This window comes from Monodon monoceros, unplaced genomic scaffold (assembly GCF_005190385.1).
Source record: "Monodon monoceros isolate NGI ecotype Baffin Bay Population unplaced genomic scaffold, NGI_Narwhal_1 Super_Scaffold_13, whole genome shotgun sequence".
In the NCBI taxonomy this organism is placed as follows: Eukaryota; Metazoa; Chordata; class Mammalia; order Artiodactyla; family Monodontidae; genus Monodon; species Monodon monoceros.
Window position 1 is genome coordinate 67,479,608 of NW_021703769.1, and position 15,866 is coordinate 67,495,473.

Sequence of the window (15,866 nt, forward strand, 5' to 3'; positions counted from 1 at the left end):
AAATGATCTACAGCCCTGACTCTGGTTATCTTTCCACTAAACTTATGACTTCTCCCTCCCCAAAGCCAAGCCCCCCGAGGTTACCTTCATCTTAAGGGTATAAATGCCACTGGCCTCTTCCTGGAGTTTAACAGCTTTGGATGGCCAAATCCCTGGTTTGCAACGTCCATAAGTGAACTGTCTCCCCATCTGAACCCTTCCTTCAGTATTTATCGGGCCAGTGCTGGGGGTTGTCAAAGACATCTTTCAGACCAACTGGTAAATGTGGAAAACGAAAAGTGTTCTGGCCTGGAAGTTTCAGTAAATATTTCCACCTTCACTCATTGAGGTATAAAGCTGTATAAATTACTCAGGGTTCTACAGAGAGGTTTATGACCACATGAACAGGGACTAGAAGCCTCAGAAAAGAGAAAGGTAAACTTAACAAGCAGCTCTGGAGTGCTGGTCTGGACCAAGGTGGCTATCTGATCTAAAGCAGGTCTAAGGAGTCCAACTGATCTTATAAATATTGAATGTTTCAGGTCTCTACCTCACTTCCTTCCCTATCTCCTTAGAGTTTTAGAAAACTATCTAAAATTATACAATATTATACTGAAGTGTGGGGTTGGGAGGCATAAAATATGCCAACATTATCAGTCATATTCTAGGTAAAAACCAGAGAAGTCACACATTCAGAACTAGAATGTGTCTGAAATTCTACTTTAATGAGACACACCATGAGCATGCACGCTATTCAATCTGAGGAGGGCATGGTAGTGCAGAAGAGTCAGACAAGGGCACCCAGAACAATTAAGAGGTAAGCGTAGGACTTCGGAGAAACAGTAACAGGAACTGGATTACTTATAGGCTGGAGAAACAGCAGCCGAGAGGCTCTCAGTCTTCAGGTACAGAAACGGTTAGTCTACAAAGGACGATGGGTGATCAGTTGCTTCTCATCTCTATGGAGGGCAAGGCATTATTTCAGTGACAATACAGGGCATCTACCATAGCTATTTAGATCAACTTCTTGACACAAAAAAGGTACACTGCAACAGACTTCTGATGGAAACTATAAAATCTTCAATCTCCTTTTGTGAATATCTTCAAAACTAGATGGATCTGATGTGGTTCTCATCAGGCTCCTGAAAGTTCTACCCAAACAGGAAACTCTGTGATCAAGTTGCATCCGGGATCGCATGTGGTAGAGAATGAAAAAAACTTTGAGCATTTTTTATCTCCTTGATAACAACTCTCCCATACACTGAAGGATCTTGGATGTTGCTGGGTTTAGTGATCCCATGGCAGTGGCCTCGACATACTGAAGAGAATTCCATTCTGCACTCAGACACTGTATCTTCTTCACTTTATTAAAGGAAAAGTTGAGACACATAGAAGGAGAGGAACAGACTGATCAAGTTAGAGGCAGAGTTGAGGACAGGATCCAAGTCTTTATTTATATTCTCAACCTTATCTTGGGAATTACACTTTATAGCTAAGAAAAGATTGCTTCCAAGAGTGAGATTAGGGTAAAATGGCTAAGGGGACATTTAGGAAGAGAAGAGATCCTCATCAGTTTGCCTGAATTCATCAGTCTTTCCCTTGTGTGGGTTCTCTGGGGCATAGAGCGCTGGAGGGTATGGCAGAAGCTTTTCTCTCACATGAACCTCCCGATGTTTAGTGAGAACAGAACTCTTACTGAAACGTTTGCCACACTGCACGCACCCGTAGGGCTTCTCTCCAGTGTGTACTCGCCGATGTTCTTGAAATCTCGTACAGTTATTGAAACTCTTCTCACAATCCACACATTTGTAGGGATTCTCACCAGTGTGGACTCTCCTGTGGGCACTGAAATGAGAACTGTTGGTAAAGCTTTTCCCACACTCTCCACACTGGTAGGGCTTCTCTCCAGTGTGGGTTCTCTGATGTATTATGAGACTCGAGCTCTGACTGAAGCATTTTCCACACTCTCCACATCTGTAGGGTTTCTCTCCTGTGTGGATTCTCTGGTGGGCACCGAAGTTTGAGGAGTCGTTAAAGCTTTTCCCACAGTCAAGACATTTAAAAGGTTTTTCTCCTGTGTGGATTCTTTGGTGTCTAATTAGACTCCTGCTTCTACCAAAGCACTTCCCACAGACACTACACTTATAAGGATTTTCCTTCTGGTGGGTCATCCGGCACATGAGGCGAGCACTCCTTCCAAAGCTTTCTCCGTATTTGAGAAGTCGGTAGGGCCTTTTCCCCATGAAAGGCCTCTGATGCACGACAGCTTTCCCTAAATCTCTAGGCTGAGACATCAGTTTTCCCTGTCTGACTCCTTGAAGGTTGTCCCATTGTCTTCCTGAGATGCATTCCCTTTTACAATATTTACCTGGGTCAGCATTCTGAGAAGCAACCCTTTTAGACTTTTCTATTAGTGCCCTATGCTGCTCCATGTCCTTATATATTACCTGTGTTGCATCCTCCTTGATACTACTTCCAATTTCAAAATCTGAAAAAAAAGACAATAAACATTTCAGACCAGTCATGTATCAACATAAACAACATGGCCTACAGGCCTTGTCTGTTAGATCCCTGTGTGCTTCACTGGCCTCAGGCGTGGAGAATCTTTCTGATTCACTGGGCCTTATTTTCTTTCAGTTCCACGAATAGCCAATAATACCCAGCACAAAGTAGGCCTCTGGAAATGTTTTCAGAATTTAATTATAATCCAAGCCATTATCCCCAATCTGTATCCTGATTAACGTGGGAGCAACTTAGTTTATCTCCCTGAAATTCCACTACAATTCATCCTGCTTTCAAAATTTCTCATCTATAATGAAAGTACACTACACTTCATTAGTGTTTAGATTCTAATGATCAAGTCCAAATTCCTCAATGGACTTCTAAGCTCATCAACCTCTAGTCAAACTCTATCCAAGAGTATTTCTTTCTTCTCAAATGTTGCTGTCACTTTGTTTTTCTGGCAGTCTCACACACAGACCACACTAACTCAAATCTTAATTCTCACTGCTCGACAACCAGAATTATCTTCTCCTCACTCTTTCATCTGCATCCCACAGTACATCTTGGATCCAGCTTTGCCGAGAAGTTTTCTGAACAGAGAGCATGATGTGGTGAAGACACAGGCTTTGGAATCAGACAGCTCTGGTTATGATTCCATCCTGGTCACTTATTAACTGTGTGGCTTTTGTATTAACTTTTTATTATGGAAAATTTAAACACAGAAAAGTAGAGAACAGTACATAAACTGAACTTCCATGAACCACTTACCCAATGATATACTCCTGGCCAATCTTGTTTCATCTCTATTCCCACACATTCTCTGCTCCCTCTACCCGGATTATTTTGAAGTAAATTCAGACATCGTATTATTTGATCCATAAATAGTTCACAAACTGTGTAACTTAGGCCCAATCCAGGTTTGCTTGATTCTCAAACCCTTCTTAGGCATTTTGCTGTACTTTTTTCTACTTGCTAATTTCAACGTTACTTTCCTTCCACATATTGAGCTGAAACTGCCAACATCCCTCAGTCCTAAGTGGGGTGGCTGTGTCCTGGGCTGGAAGAGGAGGGCAGCCATCAATGAATCCACTGACTTCGGTCAAAAGCCCTAACAATGTCATCTTCTGAAGTACTCTGATTGGGTCCAACATTGTTCTGGGATTTGGAGGAAGTTATAGCCTAGTAGTTGCCTCAGACAGAGCCTGATAATTTGATGACAGATCTGGAGCTCACCTTAAAAAACAAGATTCACAAGAGAAGGACTTTGTTTCCAAAGTTATCAACTTTAACAGTTCCAGTTACAGAGTTAATAATTTCAGCTTTCATTCCCATACAAAAACAAATTCCTGTATAAATACTACCAGAGAGCATATGTGTGAACTTCCTTTTCTAATGTTTGTTTTGAATAAGCATAGAGTACAGGAAGGAAAATAATAACAGGTAAGGTTAGAAAGACAAACTCAGATTAAGGATGGTTGTGGAATCTTAATACAAGTCTAATGGAGAAAACTGGTTTGGAGACTTTTACAATAGTTTAGGCAAGAGACAGAGAAACGCTAAACTAGGGTAATGGTTATGGTAACTAAAGAGGGGGGCAGATGGGAGTTCTACACCAGCTGAAAAAACATATCATCTGCCTGGATGTAAACAATGAGAGAGAAGGCATCAAAAGAATCTCTATCTTTTAAGTCTGGATGACCTGTGGGAGGACACAGGGAAGAGCCATAGTGTGGGAAGGAAGATGCTGATTTTAATTTTGAAAATTTTAAGCCTGGACTGCTGGTGAGACGCCCGTGAGGGCATCCAGTGGTCAGCGGGAAACCCGCAGGTGGAGCTCAGTACCAGAATAAAGTCTTTTTCTCTCTGCCTATCCTTTTTCTCATGCACATCACACATAACTGAGACATTTCTGTTTTGAGCTTACTGACACACCTCCTTGATCTGAGTTTTTCTCACGTTTAATTCCAAATTCTTCTTCCCCACAATATTTCTAGGAGATATTAAACATTATCTGCCCCATACACACCAAAACCGAGGCTGAGATCCCAAAAACCAAATCACGAGAATCCAAGTTCCTCCCTTGAACAGAAGCACCATAAGAACAGGGACTCTGTTTTATTCATCGATACCTCCCCCTTTTCCTCAAATGGCACAGGACACACGAATATCTGCTTAATGAATAGACCTTCATGAGCGATGTGCCAGCTCTTCTGATCTGTCAGTAAATCCCACTTCCTTCTTCTTTAGACCACAGCCCCTCATGATCCTTACCACTCGGGCTTTGCAGTAAACCTGGAGGTCCCTGGAATTCTGGCTCTGGCACAATTTCCTCCTCACTCAGTTTCTCACTGCTGGAATCTTCAACTATTGCCTCCTGTGAGTCCTCCTCAGGTTCCCAGCCCGTAGGTTCCTGGGGTTCAATCTCAATGTCCTCTCTTTCTTGAATTGAGGGTGACGGGGCTTCTTCTGGGGTGCTAGTGGGAGGGGCAGATGCCCGAGAGTTAATCAGGGCATCCATCTCCTTGTAGAATGCACAGGACTCTAGCACGTGACCATTTTTCACTTTGCGGTAACTCTTCTGAAGGCTTTTGAACTTGGTCCGGCACTGTTCCGGTGTCCGGAGGAAGCCACACTCTTGCAGCTGTTCAGCCACGGCCCCGTACAACTTGCTCTTCCGATGACAGGCTTGCAGTGCTTCATAAAACCGAGTCTCACGGAGGATGTCAAGGAAAGTCTTGGTTTCCTCGTAGCCCCAGTGCACACCTGCCATTCAAGGATAAAGTTCAAAGATACAAGGTGTCTGAAGCCTCTATACATTACAAAATATAAGAAGTACAAGAAAACAAATCCCATTCCCTGGAACTATTATATGCCTGGGAATAAGCTTTGCAAGAAATGAGAAGGTCTATATAAAATAACTATAATATTATATTGAAAGACATAAAAGAACTAGAAAGAATGGAGAGACACTATGTTTCTGGATAGGAAGATTCAAGTTGTACAGATATCAATTGTCAAATGAATCTATAAAGTCAAAATCCCAATAGGATTTTAAAATTGAAATTGATGAACTGAAAAAAAAAATTGATGAACTGATCTCAAAGTTTACTTGGTAGAATAAAAATGCAGCCCCCCCCCAATCTGTCATTGCTATGGTTCTTAAGGATTTAGCTGTCTTTTAAAAATTGTTAGGAATAATGGGCTAGGACACCCAGCAGGAACTTCTTCCCCAAATTCCCTATCATTTCTTTAGCCCGTCTTCTTTGAACAGCAGAACTATGTCCAGAGTAGTTTTTGATGTTACTGAGTCCTCTACTTTGAGAGATGAAACCATCTGTAAGACAGGCAGATGTCCTGCTTTTATAGCAGAATTAAGCTTTTCAGGATATGTATGAAGACAGTTTGTTAAACATACTTTTTGGGTGTTTTATAATCTGTAGTAGGAAAGTCTTTTCTGTCCTCCATCTTACTGGGTGGTCTCTTTCAGTCATGTCATTGGATTCCATATTTGAAACCACCTACCCTCATGTCTGTGGATTTCCAGAATGATGAATACCTGTATAATGCATTTTCCTATCTTTTTCCTGAGATCTGTTTGTTTTGAATAGGTACAGTCATGAGTACAGTCTCAGATCTCCCAGCCTGGTTTATTTTTCCATTCTACCTAAGAAATTATCATCTTTTCATAAAGTGGAGTACAGAAACATTACTAATAACTGTGACACCAGGCAGTGTTTTATTGCATTTTAGCATCTGCAGAATGCCTTCATCTACATTATCTCATTTAACACTAACAACTACCCTCATATTCTTAGCTATATTTTAGACAGAAAACTGAAGCTCAAAGTAGTTATATGATATGTCAGCTGTCACATAGCTACTAACTGGTGGTTTAGTTCTGCATGTCCCAGGCCCCAAATTTCAACACCATCTTTCTTTTGCATAGTATCTTTTTTTTATCCTTTTAATTTCAATATCTCTGAATATTGTTTAAGATGTATCTCTTGTGGTTCTGGGTTTTTGAGCATAAGCCACCCATTCTCCTTGCTTTGGCCCTGCAATAAGGCTTTCTCTGCTCCAAAAAAAAAAAAAAAAAGATGTATCTCTTGTAAGCAATATAGTTTTAAAATATATATCTGATAATCTTAGACTTTTAAATTTGTAATTAATGATATATTTGGATTTACATCTATCATCTTACTGATTTTTTTCCATTTAATGCATCTACTTTGTAATTCTTCTTTTCCTTTCTTCTCTTTGAATTTCTTTTTTTTTTAATTCTTTTTTTGTTGTTGTTGTTAGTTACATATTCCTTTATGGACTATCCTTGATAGTATAATAATGTATCCTTGACTGTTACAATCTAATACAATTGACTGCATTGTAACAATTCTCAGATAATGTTAGATCCTTAGAACCCTGGACTCCATTTGTCTTCCTTCCACAGACCCCAAATACTCAAAATGCATGCTGTGCTCTAACCCAAAAAAGAACCCTTCATGGCTGTTACTCAGACTGCACTGGGGGTAACAAAACACCTGGGAGTACTTTCAGTTACATGGCCAATTACAGTGATGAGTGGCAAGGTGTGCGTGACAGAATTCCCTGTGTTTGGTCACTTCTGGTCTACTCCTTTTTCCACAAGACCACATTATCCATTTTCAAACCAGAAAAAAAAAAAGCACCATTCTTACCACTCAGGTTTTGAAATAAGACAGGAGCACCACGAAGCTCAGACTTCTGGATAAACTCAACACCCATTTCATCACCATCAGATTCTTCTGCGGCTTCTTCCTCCTCCACCAAATTGATCTGTTCTTTAGCATTGATACCAATTCTCTTTAGTCTGGGGAGAGACAGAATCTCCTTTGGCTTATCCGTGGATGAAGTATGAGCTGCAGGGTTCAACAAAACATCCATGTCCTCAAAGAAGGCACAGGGTTCTAGCACATGGCCATTTCTCACTTTTCGATAACTCTTCTGTAGACTTTTGAACTTGGTCCGACACTGCTCTGGTGTTCGGAGGAAGCCACATTCTCGCAACCATTCAGCTACAGCACCATATACTTGGCTGTTTCGGGGACAGGCCTGAAGTGTTTCATAAAAGCGAGACTCTTTGAGAATTGTAAGAAAAGTCTTAGTTTCCTCATAACTCCAATGCACGCCTGCTATTTTTTCATCTTCCAAACCCCACTGCTGCTGCTCTCTCCGTGTTTTCCCTGCATTCCTTGCAGGGGTCTGAACAGCATGAACTGATTTTTCCTTGATACAGTTGCTTTGTAGGACATTCCTCTTATTAGGGGATTGTAGACCTATTGTCCATGGCTCCTTTCTTTGCTCCAACTGTGCCACCTTGTTAGCTGTAGACACTGTGTTTCCTAGAGTAAGAGAAACATATTTCATGCTAGAGAGAGCATCACTGCATGCCCCAATCTCCTGCTGTAGTATGCTCTCCTGGAACACTTGTTCACACCTATCCTTTAAAGGTCTTGTTCAGTTCCTTCTCTAAAGTCTTCCTCAATCACGATCATGCACACTAGTTTCTTACACGAGTTATCTGGCACAATCATCTACTAACTTAAGACTACCGTTTCACTTCTCATATATGTACTACTTCCTCCCCCAGCTAGTTCTTAAAGGAAAACTTTTAAGGGTAAGAAACACGTATTACATTACCTTCAATTCCCTCTCAGTATCTAACATTGTGTTAGGTTCAGAGCGTGCTCCTATGAACCAGTATTCGTTACTTATAAAGTGTGCTTACACCTGCTCCCCACATCCCCTCACTCCCCCACTCAACACACACATACACACACTAGGGCTATGGGAGATGAGAAGTCAAGAACTTTTGGAGACATTCTGGCGAAGTTAATGGGAAAGAGACATAAGAATAGGAAAGTAACTTAATTTTTTACTTTACAATATGGTGGAGATCAACATGTCTTAAATTGGAATCCGAGCTCCACCACTTACTTTACTTTCTGACCAGGGAAGTTTCTTAATCTCTCTGAGCCTCAGTTTCCTAGGAAATAATATAATCTGTTCAACAAGGTGCTGGGAATATTAAATAAAGGATCATCTGTAAAGCGTCCAATGCCTAATAAGTATGTAATAACATTTAGTTTCCTTCTATAGAAAACACACATAGGAGTTTCACAGAATTCTCCTAGGGAGGCAGCATCAAATCAAATCCTTGCTGAAAGAACCCTGGGGATGGAGATTTGCTCTTCAGTTTCACATGAGAGAAGTAAGTGTAGGGACAATGAAAGTTCAAACATCTACCAGGACCAGGCAGGCAAAGTAAAGGAGTGAGGTGGCTGGAGTGAGAGCCCTGGCATTTTAGCACGAGCTCCTCCACTCAGCTGTGGTCAATGGCTGCTGTGAGAGAAGGTGGGCCCATTGTGCCTGACGTTTGATTTTTTTAAGAGATACTGGAAATCCAGATTTATAAACTAATTTTATATTAAAACTCTGTGCAAGGCCCAAATATGTTTGTAGGCTAGACTCATAAGCCTTTAGTTTACAATCTATGATAAAAGACCGAGCCAGGTGTCTGTGGGCCTGGGCCTTTCCATATGTAATTATTATACATGGAGGCACTGGGCTAAATCTGAATGTCCATAGTATGGTCTCTAACCCACTCATGGCAGATTTTACTAAGACCTATAATTCATCATTTTACTAGGTCTGGATGCTGTGTGATCCAAGGCAACACTAGGAAACAGCTATTGTGTAGGCAACTTGCCATGTGGCCATCTTTCACTGGCTCCTGTAACAACACTAACAGCAATGACTACCGAGATAACCACACAGGTCTTTGAAGGATGAATGATCAGTGATGAAGTGCAGAGACCCTAAGTAAAATTAAAATCAAGGGTCCTGGGACTTCCCTGGCAGTTCAGTGGTTAAGACTCTGCATTTCCACTGCAGGGGGAGCAAGTTTGATCCCTGTTCGGGGAACTAAGATCCCACATGCTGTGGGTGTAACCAAAAAATTAAAAAATAATAATAAAAATAAAATAAAATCAAGGGTCCTGCTGTTTTGGGAAGAGTGCTTTGTTACTGGTGTGTCATCTTAAGTTGAGCATTTTTTTAAACTGCTTTAATTACTTTCTGATTATAAACAATTGTCAGTTTATCTTTATTCATTCAGTTTGACATGGCCTATTTTGTAAACTCTGTACTTCAGGGTCTATATGTATTGTTGTCCAACAGAACTTTCTTTGATGATGATGTTCTATAACTGTGCTGTCCAATACAGCTATTGAATACCTTTTTTTTTTTTTTTTTTTTTGCGGTACGTGGGCGTCTCACTGTTGTGGCCTCTCCCGTTGCGGAGCACAGGCTCCGGAGGCTCAGCGGCCATGGCTCATGGGCCAAGCCGCTCCGCAGCATGTGGGATCTTCCCAGACTGGGGCATGAACCCGTGTCCCCTGCATTGGCAGGCGGACTCTCAACCATTGCGCCACCAGGGAAGCCCCATGAAGACCTTAAATGTAGCTACTGTCACTGAGGAACTGAATTTTAAACTTTATTTAATTTTAATTAATTTTATAAATTTAAATTTAAATAGCCACGTGTAGCTAGTGGCTACTCTATTAGACAACAAAGGTTTATAGTATCTATAGTGTGTACTGGTGCACGTTTTAGGCCTGTAATTTTATTCATAAGTAATCTCTGACTTGTAGCTTACATATGAATGAACCATATTTAGCCCTATTGTTAAAGCAGATGCTATAGCTCTTCAAAAGTTTGCTTGTAAAATTTCGTTTCAGTGGTTATGTGTGCCTGTAAAAATTTGTGCTACTTAAAAAATTCACAACACGCTATCAAGGTTATTGTATTGAAATTACTTTTTTCCTTCTGTTTATAAGATTTCCGTCCACTCAGTGAATATTTGCTGGGCGCCACCCATATGTCAGGCTCTGTGCACAGTGTTGGGGTTACTATGGGTTAAACAAAAACAAATCCTAAAAAGACCTTATGACTTTACGGAATTTTTAGTCTAGTGGATGTAGGTAAGTTTATATTTCAATAATATGACAATCATATATAAATCTCCCCAATGTTTTAATCACTAAATTATAAGAATGTATAAAAATCTATAATATAAATTGGAAGAAAGGAATGAGTGAGGTATGAGAACATGGTATGCTAGAGGCCAGAAATGACTAGACAACCCATGGAGGTCCTTAAAGTGATAACATTTATAACTATTTTATCATCGGTAGAAGTGAATATATTAGAAATCCCCAAATCTTTTATTTGAAAAGGGATAGAATCCTTACCCAGGGAGACCATGTTCCCAATACTCTCCTTTCTAATATCCCGGTAGAGGTCTCTGTGAGCAGGAATCTGACGCACACTCTTTTTGTAGGAAAAACCTCTTGCCATGTGGACATCTTTCAGTGGTCCCTGTAACACACTAACAGTAATGACTACCAAGATAACCACATGGGTTTTTGAAGGATGAATGATCATGGATGAAGCACAGAAAGGCCCTAAATAAAAATTAAAATCAAAGAACCAAGTGTATATTATGTGCCAAATGAAGCAGAAGGTACTATAAAGCATCGTAAGAGAGATGATCCAGCAAGGAATCCCATTACTCAGATGGCTGGGTGCAGTCTCTTCTGGAAAAGGAGCAAGGGGGAAAAAGTCTCTTGGAGGGAGTATAAAAGATGGAGGAAATCATTGTGACTGAATATCCTAGGAAGTTAGGCTAGAGAGAACAATTACAATTTACCTGGGACCCAACAGGAACTCGTGTGGCTGTTACTTCCTGATCTATGGTGTTCCATTCATCAGCAGGAGCAGGAACCCAGGGAGAAGGCCGAGCTGTAAGAAGAGAAAGAAACAATTAGTGTTGTTGGCTCTGCCATCTTATTCATGCTCATTCTCCTTTTATGAAATGAGCATGTATAAAAAAACCGACAAATATAAATTGGTCATTTTCTCAATGAATTCAGAACAATGCCCCAAACCACGGTACCCTAAAGCAGGGCTCACAAACACAAATGCTTTTAGGGAGTAAGCAGGTAAAGGACATCATGAAAGGGGAGAGGTAAGGACTGTGGGGAACTGGAGAGCACACGTCCCACTGAAAGGGTACACCCAGTGTTCAGCTCCAGCTTATGCTTCATTGTGAGATTATTGCCCTGGCACAGAGCTTCTAACTTTTTTTTTTTTAATTTTATTTATTTTATCTTTGGCTGTGTTGGGTCTTCATTGCTGTGAGTGGGCTTTCGCCAGGTGCAGTGAGCGGGGGCTACTCTTCTTTGCAGTCCGCGGGCTTCTTCACTGTGGTGGCTTCTCTTGTGGAGCACGGGCTCTAGGCATGCAGACTTCAGTAGTTGTGGTACGTGGGCTCAGTAGTTGTGGCTCTCGGGCTCTAGAACACAGGCTCAGTAGCTGTGGCACACGGGCTTAGTTGCTCCGCGGCATGTGGGATCTTCCTGGGCCAGGGCTAGAACCCATGTGCCCTGCATTGGCAGGCAGATTCTTAACCACTGAACCACCAGGGAGGCCCCAGAGCTTCTAACTTTTTCAAGAGAAGCCAGAAAGCGGGACTTTTATGTACAATCTTAAGTCTTAAACCTTGAGAACTAAAAACAAACGAACAAAACCCCCAAACCAAAAACTCCTTGTAGGTGAAACAAAACAATCTGATTTGGCACGTGAGTTACCAGTTCGCTATCTCTAGCACAAATTAATTCCCTATGAGTGAATACTGTCCTAAAAAATGTTAGCGTATACAGATACATAGTACTGAACACTACAGGGAAATATACCCCCAGAAAGGTGGAAGGAAGATATATAAGCTTATATAGTATAAGGCAGTCTGTGGTCTAACTTCTCCTCTAGAATTCACTATCTAGGAAAACTTTAAGAATAAATATTACTGTGACCGAGAACTCAAAAGCTTGATCTACCACTTTCTATGGAATCAAACTGAATCACTTCCTTAGAAATACATTATTCCCTTAGGCACACATGGCTGAAATCCTATCTCTTCTTTTAGAAGGAATTCACCTTTCTGAGATATCTATCCCTCAAATTTTCTGTCCTCCTTACCCCCAGTAAGGACCTCAACAGAAAAAACCACCTTACTTTAGGAATTCCTTATCACCTGAGATGGCAAAATCCAGAAGCACCATGAATTTATCAGGTAAAGTAACTGACAGCATATAATCCATGTGAACAAGGGAACTTTGATGCTGATGAACAAACAATGAAAAATCCAGAAACCATTAATATTTGCAATGCATTCTATCATAATATGAATTTCAGAAGGGATAAGGAGGTGGGGTCCGAAGTGGTGAATCTTGCCTCTTGATGAGGGGTTCTGTAAGTCAGACAGATTTGAAGTTTAAAAATAATCATGCCATTATGGGAGAAAGGAAACTAACATTTACTGAGCACTATTATGCACTGACCCTTTTTACGATGCCTCCTTTAATCTACGCTAACAACCTTAGTATTTTCCTTTTACAGATGACAGAATGGAAAGTTTGAGAAGTTTAGTAACTTGACCAAGACCACACAGATAAAGAATGACAGAGGTAGGTTTTGAACGCATACTGTCTACCTCTAAAGCCTAATTTCTTAATCTCTATGCATTAATACACAGAGATTAATTAATATTACTTGCCCGAGATAACACAGGGAGGGGGCAGAGAAAGGATATAAACCCATGTCTTTCTAGCGTATGTTCAGTGATCTTTCCACTCTTCTCTTTAAGCCTGACACCATGCTGCAGAGGATGGAAAGATCACTGTGGACTGGGAAGGGCAGGGTCTTCATTTCCTTGTATTTGACTTGATTCATTAACATCTAGGGCAGATACGAACAGCAGTTGTCTCTTCTCTATGAAGTCTTATTGTTTATCCCTCTCATAAGCCACTTCTGTGATGCCTTACTGTCAGTCACTTTTTGAAAAAAAAATCTCATTTCCTCTTCCAGTTTTTCCAAGTTGCATATAGTCAGCCAAGAACACACACACTTACACATGCAGCAGGACTAAAAACCACAAGCTGATTGCAGGATGGAGATTCTTAAATAACACTATGAGACCTTAAGGCCAGTCTGGGCAATCTATGTTTTCTCAGATTCCATCTTTAAGATCTCTTTTACTTATGTCACACATATTCCCAAGTCTTGAAGCTAATGAAGTCTTTCTCCCCAATATTCAATTTACTTTCAAATATGTATTGAGGGGACGCTACGCTGAACAAGTCACAGTGTTAGGGCTACAAAACAAATCTGCCATGGTCTCTGCACTGGGCATGCTCTGAGTTCTTACCATTCTTGGGTAAGGGCCGAAGCTCTCTCTTTTGGTTCAGCTGCTCCTGGTGTCCTGAGTGGAGGCTTTCAGCTCCCTCCAGAGACATCACTCTGGGTTGGGTCTCCACCTGCTGTGGCTGAAAGTCTGCCACCTCCCATGCTGCTCCAAGTGGGGCTTGCTTCTCTGAGTACACAGGACTGCTAACCTGGGAAATAAAGTCAGTGCCATAGTGGGAAAAGGGAGTTAAAGAGGGCTAGATCAGGGCCAAATTCCCCCAAGAAAGATATCAAAGAAGGATAGAAGATGTGAGAAGGAATGAAAATTTCACTCCATTCCCTATGGGACCTCTGAGGGCATCAGGATAATAGTATTGTCCAGAAGTCTGGGCATAAGGGAATAGGAGAGTGCTCTTTATTAGTATACAGAGGGGCAAAATCTCTTAGGAGTGAAATACAGAGCCTCCCTGTTATCAGACTAGACATTATTTGAGTCCTCATATCTATTAGGTTCACAGAGAAATGAAAGTTCTCAGAACACTAATTAATTCACTAGTGCACTGAAAACTTAGAAAATTAATCTCGACATCTAGTGTCTATTTCTGACCAACACAGCAACTTGCTAATAGTCAGATCTTTACACAAATCCTGTGCTAGGTGAAAGTGCAAATCTTGCAGGATTTCATGAGGTTACTGAAAGGGCTGTTGAAAAACAATTAGAAGAGCATGCAAAGCCACTGACAAATAAGGATCAGCAATTCAAATGGAGAAGAGTGACAAGGATGATGACATTGAGGGCACTTCAGAAGACACGGATTGGAATATTAAAGGATTACAAGAGGCCCTGGGGTAACTGATAAAGTCCTTTCTTTCCTTTTCTTTTTGGGTGGGGGGCAGGGCAAAATAGCCCTCTTTAGGATCAAGCTACAAAAGTAAAATCCTGTGAAGCATAATGTACTGTTCTCTTATATAATTTTTGGGGGAAACAGTACGCAAAGATTTAAAACAAATACTTAGACGCATAATGTTTAGTGTCATTTGCAAGATAACAGTTCAACCAAAGCTTTTTTTCTATTTAATATGAAATTCTGATCCCTTTTAAGTAGATTCCCTTTAAAGGTCTTTCATTATTACCATTTATCCTTCCATAATTTGCATTTCCTGCAATGCATCCCTTGCCCATCTTCCTTTCCACCCCCTTCTTGCTAAATACAAAAATGTTGAAAACCCTCTCTCACCTGCTGTCTTAGTCTTCCAGTCTCTTTCTCCAAATGTATTACCAGGGCCACCGCCTCCTCTCCACTTTCCGGACACTGCTTCTGTGCCCACGCCTGAATCTTCTCGGGTAAAATGGTGAGAAACTGCTCAATCACCAGCAGCTCCAGGATCTGTTCCTTGGAACGCATTTCTGGCTTCAGCCACCGGCAGCAAAGTTCCCAGAGTTTACTGAAAGCTTCATGGGGTCCGGTCACATCCTCATAACAGAATTGCCTGAAGCACTTGCGAAAAGTCTCGGACTCAGAGCTGTCCGATCCTTCCAGAATGGGCTGCGATGCCCACTCGGGCTCCTTTTCCACCTTCATTATTAGGCATCCCTCAACCTCCAGGGGCGCGTCGATCTGAGGGTCCAGGGATGCAGCCATGCTCTAACCCGGGGGTCAACCTCACGTCTAGCTCAAAGGAGACTCGAAGAAACCAAACCTTCGAGAGCTCCCTGCTAATGGTTTTGGAAGTGTGGGAAGGCAGGGAAGTGAAAACGGCAGTGTCAGCAGGAACAGGGTACCCCAGGCTGATTAATCAAATCTACCCTAGGCCCTTGAAAAGGTGAACATGTACCCTAAGGTCCAAGAACTCAGCCTCTTCTCCCAACACGATGTGTCCCCGCGTTGTGGTTTTCCAGGGTGCATCTTTTAGTGCAATGTCGGAAAGAGCAATGCTACAGGACTGGGAGAAAATCAAGGGGACCGCGGACAGGAGAGCGGGGGCGGACAGCCGGGCCGGGAGGGGGTGTGTCAGACACCCGGGTAAGGGCCCGGGGGAGGGGAGGGCCCCGAGTGGGTGGGGCCGGATGCGTAGGCCCCGCCCGGCCCCGGGTTCGAGGCTCG

At 41.7% G+C, this 15,866-nt stretch overlaps 1 protein-coding gene across 1 annotated transcript; it reads right to left on the bottom strand.

Moving 5' to 3' along the window:
• Positions 1–700: 700 nt before the first annotated feature.
• ZKSCAN2 (zinc finger with KRAB and SCAN domains 2) lies at positions 701–15,465 on the bottom strand. The gene is made up of 7 exons (XM_029221382.1): positions 15,000–15,465; positions 13,784–13,970; positions 11,228–11,319; positions 10,770–10,896; positions 7,176–7,859; positions 4,753–5,244; positions 701–2,467 (listed from the first exon to the last, which is right to left on the bottom strand). The coding sequence occupies exons 1-7, from the start codon at positions 15,402–15,404 to the stop codon at positions 1,527–1,529; spliced, it is 2,928 nt and encodes a 975-aa protein (XP_029077215.1). The 5' UTR covers positions 15,405–15,465; the 3' UTR covers positions 701–1,526.
• Between the last annotated feature and the right edge of the window lie 401 nt (positions 15,466–15,866).